Source organism: Lupinus angustifolius, chromosome LG08, assembly GCF_001865875.1.
Source record: "Lupinus angustifolius cultivar Tanjil chromosome LG08, LupAngTanjil_v1.0, whole genome shotgun sequence".
Classification (NCBI taxonomy): Eukaryota; Viridiplantae; Streptophyta; class Magnoliopsida; order Fabales; family Fabaceae; genus Lupinus; species Lupinus angustifolius.
This window is the reverse complement of record NC_032016.1, coordinates 13,640,828-13,649,424: the sequence shown is the minus strand read 5'-3', so window position 1 is coordinate 13,649,424 and position 8,597 is coordinate 13,640,828. Positions and strand designations below refer to the sequence as shown.

The 8,597-nt window shown below is 31.7% G+C and overlaps 1 protein-coding gene across 1 annotated transcript; it reads left to right on the top strand.

Annotated features, from left to right (window-relative positions):
* LOC109353758 lies at nucleotides 367-1,043 on the top strand. Its single transcript, XM_019596126.1, has one exon. It carries the CDS (start codon nucleotides 418-420, stop codon nucleotides 940-942), a length of 525 nt encoding a protein of 174 aa, XP_019451671.1. The 5' UTR covers nucleotides 367-417; the 3' UTR covers nucleotides 943-1,043.

Genomic DNA, 8,597 nt, shown 5'->3' with positions numbered 1-8,597 from the left:
GACTAGGGATAGATAGAAACAATATCAACTGTTGTTAGACACAAAAATAAAAAATAATTTATTTTGTCCTAATAGTTATTTTATAAACATATTAAATTTATAAATGTTCATGCAATTAGTGAGAGTATCATTTTATTATGGGTGAACAAAATCTTACTATTTTCCCCGATATGTAATTCATTGACCACCTCAAAACTGAAGTTAAAGTCATTTTCTCAAAAGATAAACATAAAAGAGAGTTTTCTACGTTTTAACCGCAAAAAACATAATTATAAATATTTCTTGGGAGAGGTTATGGATGTATACGGCCCCACTCCTCACACACGTGTATATATAGAGATGTTCAGCTATATGAGATTCGTTGGGGACAGATTTAAACCTTGGATAAACCATATAATCTTTGTCCACAAATAGAATATGAATTCCTCAAAAGTTTCATACTTGTTACCTACCCTGTTCATGATCCTCATTTCCCACTCTCCTATTCCAGCATCAAGTCAGAGCTTGTATGAAAGTGTATGCAAAGAGACTGGGCAAGATGCTGGATTGTGCCTACAACTTTTGAAAGCCAACCCTCAAATCTCCTCAGCCAAAAACTATCGTGACCTCTCCAAGTTGATCTTGGATTTGGCTATAACGAAGGGGACACAAGGCCAAAACGTGTTGTTGAATTTGCAGAAGACAAATCCTTCTCCAGCAATTCGTCAATGTGCAACCAATGATTACGTTGGGACTATTGGATCTTTAAAAAGTGCAATTCGTGAATTGCCTGTGGATCTTCAAACTGCACAGTACGATGCCCGTGTTGCTGGTGATGGACCTGCGAATTGTGCTACAGCTATTACAGCAGCAAAGATAAACAATCCTACTATTTTTAATATAAATAAGATGACGTCTTTACTTTGTAAAGTTGCATTTTTAGCTCTAGAGCATGTTTCGTAAAATAAATGTATCATTGCCCAATGAGTTCGTGGAGAGGATATGCAATATAGAGAAGAAAAAAAAAGGAATAAAACTGTCATGATTAAAACTGATCTAGTAAATATTGTGTTTTTCGTTTTGTTAATTGAGTTGCCATTGATAGTATCATCATCGGTTGATTTTTTTTTTAAAAAGAAACCAAAATTGATCAAAGTCATTTTTTATATGCATTATCATGGTCTTTGGAATTTTACATAAGGACACTTCAGAATTTTTTAAAAACTTGAGTAGGTTTTCAAAATCTCAACTGTTGTTCATTTAAGTACTAAAATATCTTAAAATTTTGTTCATATTAAAGGACTAATTTTAACAAGGACTTAAAAAATAGAATCAGTTTAGTTTTTTATTCATTTTCTAGGAGCTAATAATGTCTCTTGCAAAGTTACGATTCACGAATTTGGGTTTTTTCATTATAATTTTTTTTCTTAAATTCATATTATTCCTTAATGGTTCCTGGGTTAAACTCTTACATTATTGACAAGTTGAGAATTTTCATTAATTATATGGCTCGTCAATTGGCAATATATTTCATAAGAGCTTGTTTAGTTTTAAGAAATGTTTTCTAATTCTATTTTCATTTTCAAAAAATAATTTTCATTTTTATGTTTTTATTTCCTCACAACATGTTTGTTATTATCATTCTCATTTTCAAAATCGTTTAATCTAGATTTCACAATCCAGAGCACTCTTGTAGGTAATTCAATTCTAAATTTTAATCACAAAAGTAATCAAATCAATGATTCTACAAATTTTATGTTAATCAATATATTATTGGAGTTTGTCATTAGATATCACAAACATATGAGAAATGTCGAAACAAGCATTATGCAGTTATAGATGCTCTCTAAAAAAGATAATGTTAAAATAAAATACTAATTAAGGTTACAATAGCTCAAGTGCGTTAATTTTCATCCTAAAATTGTATATTATCTTATCCGTCGTTGAACTATTTTAGCAATACCATATTAGAGGTGTATAAAAATTGTTGTGTTGCGAGATAAAAAATAAATTATATTATAAAAGTGTTTGATTGCCTGGATGAGAGAAACAATCATCAATTGATTTTGAGGTTTCATTGATTAGTAGATAGAGTAATTGAAAAGTATATTTCCCTCATTCCACATCTTTTAATAGTTAAGGTTATGCACATCATTTAAGAAATTATTAAATGATATAAAAATTCAATAGAATTTGACTAAATAACCACATTTACTTCACATTAAAAACTAGATTGAAAAAGAAATCAAGAAATATATGGTGAAAATAGGGATAACAAATAAGGATATAATTGGAAATTAAAGTATAAATGTGTATTGAGTTTCAAAAATAATAAACGATTTAAAATAAAATGGAAAAGTTACAACATCAAAAGATATTAAATCATTGGAGCAACAAAAGTTTTAAAATTTTCAATAAAATGTCATTTCCTCATTATTAAAAATGTTGGCAAATTGGCAATGACATTTTTTCATTTTCAAAATTTTAGGAAATGAAGTTCATGTTTTCGAAAATATGAAATGAAAACAACAATGCAAACATTTTTCCACCCTCTTTTTCTCAAAACATAAAATCACCAAAGCAAGACACCATTGTTGTCCATATCAGTGTCATTAGATCCTCAGGATGACCAACAGGTAAACCAACAAGGCTTTGGTCTAATGGTATAGAGCCCTACTAGATCCCCAAGATGACCAAAAGGTCAAGGGTTCGATTCTTGGGAGCGACACTTGTTGAGAGGGGCAGTCATGAACCCCGAAAGAGATTAGTTCTTTACCCAAATAAAGTGAGGGGATACTCATGGTAGTACCAAAAAACTTATATTTGTAATCAACTAAGTCTGACTATTGAGTTAATGGATCACTTATTAAATCAGTGAGTCATTGGTTGAATTGATTAACTTAATTTTCATTATTGAAATTTTAAAAATATTATTAGTTAACATTATATTATGAAAAACAATCATCACAAAAGTGTCAAGTATCAATCATTTCAATGTCAATAGTAAAATATTAAAAAAGTACAATAACTTTAAGTTTCTTCATTTCCAATGAGGCGAATTTGCTTCCAATTTAGGCATTCTTTTCTCACCAAATAAGTTAGAAACTTCTGTAGAATTAATTTTATTTTGATTTGAATTTTCCATAGTGATATTTTGGTTATCATCATTATTATCCAAATTTAATTGACTTATGACAACATTTAACATGTAATATAACAATTAACATTGACATCATGTGATACTAAATATAAATCAATGAATCATATAATTATATTTATAATTTAATAAAATATTTACCAATATCATAAGAAATTGGTTCGATGGTTTTATTAGCATGATCATTACGCAATACATCAACATCTTTGTTGGTTAAGAAAGGTGGTGACTCGTTCACTACCAAATTAAAATGGTCATCAAGTACTTCAAAATTGTTGGGGTCATAACTTTCCTGCCTCAATTGGTTCTTTAGTTTATTCACATATCAATATAATAAAATCCTAACATATTTACTTATATATAAAAAATAAGCAAGCAACCAATTAAGAATTAAAGTTACTGTACCATTATTGTAGTCTCAAGTTGTAATGAACATAGACAAAATCATTTACTTTTTGATGCTCAAATCTATTTATTTTCTTTGAGTAAATATGCTCAAATATGATAGTCTGACTTAAAATATGGATTTCCAATTTATAAGGTTCTCACCATTGATCTGAAATAGCAAATGTAATGAAGTTAATGAACATAGATAACATATTCAACTAACAAATGTATGCCAATGATGAGATCATTGGCATTCATTGTGTGCGCTAAGTAACAAATGGTAATGTGAATGAACTAACCATTACTTCAGTGCCGATTAACCTTACCTCCACAAATTTACCTATTGATTCTTCAATCTTCGGAATGGAAGGTTGATGCTCAGTGTTGACCGGTTAGGTAGGTGATAACTCCTCTGGTTGAGCAACCTGGTGATTACTCAAGTGTGCAGTTACTACACCTGCTTGAATCTCCAAATTCCTCAACAAATCGATGTTCCTTTGGTTTTCCATGGTTGTCTCAATGAAAATTTTAAGGGTTTCTTTTAACGTGGAAGTTCTGTCTAGGTAAGGACATTCCATGTATTGCACCCCCACTAGGTAAAGGGTTTTGGGCAATACATTGTCGAATGATCATCATAACATACTTCACAAGCCACCTTTGTTTTCAAAGAGCATCATATTCTAGGCTAAAGGTTCTACATGATCTGATTAGTCGTGGTTAAACATCCCATAATCTATAATAAATTTTAGACCACAAACACACAGAAAAAACTCAAGTGCAAATCAATTAACTCAAATTACAAATAAAAATAAACGCAGAAATTAAATTGCTTAAAATAGTAATCTAATTATGCAACGCTAAGATTTTAGACGCAAGTCCTCAATAATGACGCCATTTTGCTATACCATCAACTTGGTGTATTAAATTACCAATGGTGTCGCAAACATTTAAAGGGTAAGAGGTTTGTCGTATCCACAGAGACTTGCTAAACCTAACCTTTCAACAATTATGTCACTATTATATGCTAGTTTCAAAAGTGTTTTTTATGTTGTTTGATTATAAGATGTAAAATTACAATAACTAGGGTGTTGGAATATAGATGGGCGATTGACTTCCTATTCATTTTCAGCAACTTTAGAACCAATCAAGCCAACAAAATAAGTAGGATTCTTACACAATGTTGGACCTTAAAACCACTAATACTTTAGTCGATTTAACAACTCATGCACTCAAGCAATATGTCTAGTAACCTTACACACAATATCAAGAATTATGACTCACATAACACACATCTATTCTAGTAGTCTATACATGTGATTTGAGTTTAGTGCACACCTCAATTGTGTTTGTCGCCAATATTTTTGTCTATACTAACATGTTACCATAATAATTATATGTCTAGCAACTATAATGATAAAATTAAGTTGTATGAACTGTCAAGCATACATCTTTGTCTAATAGTCTATACCATATAGTTTAAGAGTTATTCTATGTTTACATGAATATACATATAGCAAGCATATGAACATAGGAATTTATTGTGACAATAATAATTCATGAAAATCAAAACTTCATTTATAATCGTATTCTGAATGTTACATCAATGAATAACACAATCAATCCCAACAAGAAAGCAACCTAGCTAAACACTATCATACATAACAAAGTAAAAGAACAATGTAGAAAATTACAAGCTATGAAGGAGTGATACCTCCTCCATAAACCTACAACCACTTTACCACACATACTTCCTCACTTTTACATTATATATCCAACACAAATTATCTAAGTACTAGGGAAATTTGAAACAATCCTAAGCAGTATCCCAAAATCAATTCCAAACTCCTTAGCCTCGATCTTCTTCATTTTGACTTTCTAGACCTTTTATTAATGTTTTTGAGTTTTGGAACTTGCCTTGGATGTAGGGATGATGCACTCAGTGCCCTTCTTTGTTTGGCACGGCTCTTCACCTGGGCAGTCTATATTGCCTTGCACGCTCCACGCGGGTTACACAGAGCGCGACTACTACGTTGAGTGCAGGTCAGCTGACTTGTGGTCTTGCTTTTCTTTGTGCCATTTGGCACCAATATTTTCATGTTTTGCCCTTCTAATGTCTTGAAATATCATGGAAACTCAAATTACAGGATTAGTATAAATATTCATCAAAACTCTAATTATAAATACATAAATTAAGTACTTAGACTGAAAAGGTGTTACATTAACCGTATGAATTAAAGAAATTTTCACACCTAATAACAGGCGGTTAGTCAAGTGTGCAAGTACATATCAAAACCGAGAAATATGGATAACCTTATAATGAATATAGAGATTGTTGTGGAGTGACTCATATTTGTAAGACTGAGATGGGAATTAAGAGGGGCGTGAATTAGTTGTTTAAAAACTATGACATATTTTTCTGTAAAATTCAAGAGTTAATAGCAGCGGAAAAGTTCTGTAGAAAATATCAAGTAAATTTAAGGAGTTAAGGGAGAAGAGAGTACTCAGAGAATTTATACTAGTTCACCTTCTTGTCCACCAAAGGCTATGTCAAGTACTCTTGCAGCACAAGAGATTTCTTCACTAGATATTAAGAGTAGCAATTACAAATTCTCACCCCGAAATTTCCTTGTAACTTACTCACTCTCTAATACCTATATAACTCTTTGAAAAAACAACCTTTCCAAATGATTCTATCCCCTTTCCTGTCACACCCTTATGAAAGAAAGTAATTCAACAAATTGAATGAAGAAAACATTAACTAGGGTAAGGATTGCTATTACAAGATTTTGAAACTATGAACTCTTACAATCCAATAACCCTTTTATACACACTTAATTATAATTCTCAGAAGGTTTGAATATCTTTGAAAAACCACACTTGAAACAACTTCATAAAATATAATCTGAAAGTTAAAAACAAGTTGCAAAAAATGCAGGACAAGTATTTCAAAAACGTTTAGATTGTGTATATGACTTGTGTTTTTGAATTATGAGTTTCAATGCCTTAAATTAGGAATTCTAATCAATCATAACACCTCTATGAAATGGTAGGAATTGATTGGAATGAAACCATTTTGTTTAGGGTGATAGCTGCATAGTTTGAATCTGAAAACTGGTGCAACAGCTCTCAGTAATAGATTACCTAATCGACATAATCGATTACTCAAACAGTTTTTTCAACTGAGTATTATATTTTCACAGCCTATAATCGATTACTCACAGGTTGTAATCGATTACCCAAATGTTATGTACAAAAGAATAATTGTTTACCATATTGTGTAATCGGTTACTCAAAAGGGTGTAATCGATTACCCTGGTCATTTTTTGTTGGATAACTTGTTTATCACTCATGTAACATGTTTCTTAGTTCTAGTAACCTGTTACTAAGTAACAGTACCCTGTTACTTAGATCTAGTAACCTGTTGCACTGACTTGTCTTGAGTATGCTCCCCCTATTTTGTATGTCCCCTTTGATTTGGAGTTATGTGCCTGAAATAATTTTAAACAGAAAATACATTTTCCCAACTTTTCTCCCATTTTGACTTCATCAAAAGAAGAAAAGCCAAGATTCCGACACAACATATATATATATATATATAACATACTCAAGGCAACATAACATAGTAGAAAATTAAAAGATGTTCAAACATTGTTCAAAGCATAACCAGAAAATGACAACCAAAAGTAATAGCTTACTAACAAAGTTTTACGATGTCTTAACAGAAGATGACAACCAAAAGTAATAGCTATTATGGAATCAAAAGATTTTGACTCCATGCCTTTTGCGACATTGTTCAGAAAACTCCAAGAGTACGAAATGGAGCTTGGACGCCTGACTATGCACGAAGAATCAGATCGCAAAAATAAAAGTATATCTCTCAAGGAAACAACGTCTCAATCTACATAAGAGAGAGAAGAAGATGAATCTGATTCATATGTGGATGATGAAACTTTGAGCCTTCTTGTATGCAAATTCGGAAAATTCCTAAAGCAAAGAGGCTTCAAACGTTTCCAGAAGAAAGAAGCGCGTGAGTCGACCAGAAAAGGCAAGAGTAAAGAGCGCTTCACTTGTCATGAATATGGTAAGCTAGGACATATGAGGTTTCAATGTCCTACTTACCTCAAGAAGGTTGATTCATATAAGAGCACTCCTTGGGACTTCAAATCGAATAAAGATTATATAGTATGGGATGTACTAGAGGACGACACGAGATCGAGCACCTCAGATGAAGAGGAGACAACCAAGCTATGCTTAATGACCATAACAGATGATGCTTGTTGCTCAAATTCAAAAGAGGTAAACAACGAGGTATATTTTGATACCTCGTCAACTTCATCTGATGATTCTTCTTCTTATGAGGACTTGTATAATGTGTTTGTCGAATTGTATGATGAGTTAAAGAAATTAGCTAGGATTTGTTCTGATAGAAAAAGAGTAATCCTGCTAAATGAACAAAAAACAGATTCATTACAAAAAGAATTAGATGAATTAAAATTGGAAAAAGAAACTTTAGATTTGATCTATTCTTGTAATGCATGCAATTTCTCTATTGATAATTTATGTCAAACAACTGTCTATGATTCTTGTGAAGATTTGAAAAATGAAAATTTGAGATTGAATGAAAAACTCGCAAAACTCACAAAGAATCAAAACACGTTAGACACTATGCTTAGTAAAACCAGGAATGTTGGTGACCATACCAGGCTAAGATATATCTCCCCTACACGTAGGAGAAGACCATATAGGAGAACTATTAATCGACCTATTAAGAAAATTTTAATAAAAAGGTTCCTACATGCTTTTATTATGGCACTCATGGCCACACTTCCTACTCTTGTTATATTAGAAAATATGGTATACCTAGTGGTGTGTATGTATGGATGAAAAAGGGAGATAACTCCCTACTTACTAACAGAAAAGGACCCAACATAACTTGGATACCTGAAAAAGGCAAGTGATCTATGTTTTATAGGTATGTCTACGAGCACATGGACATCATTGATATCTTGATAGTGGATGCTCGAGACATATGACAGAAGATAGATCAAAATTCCTAGATCTATCCTTGCAAGAA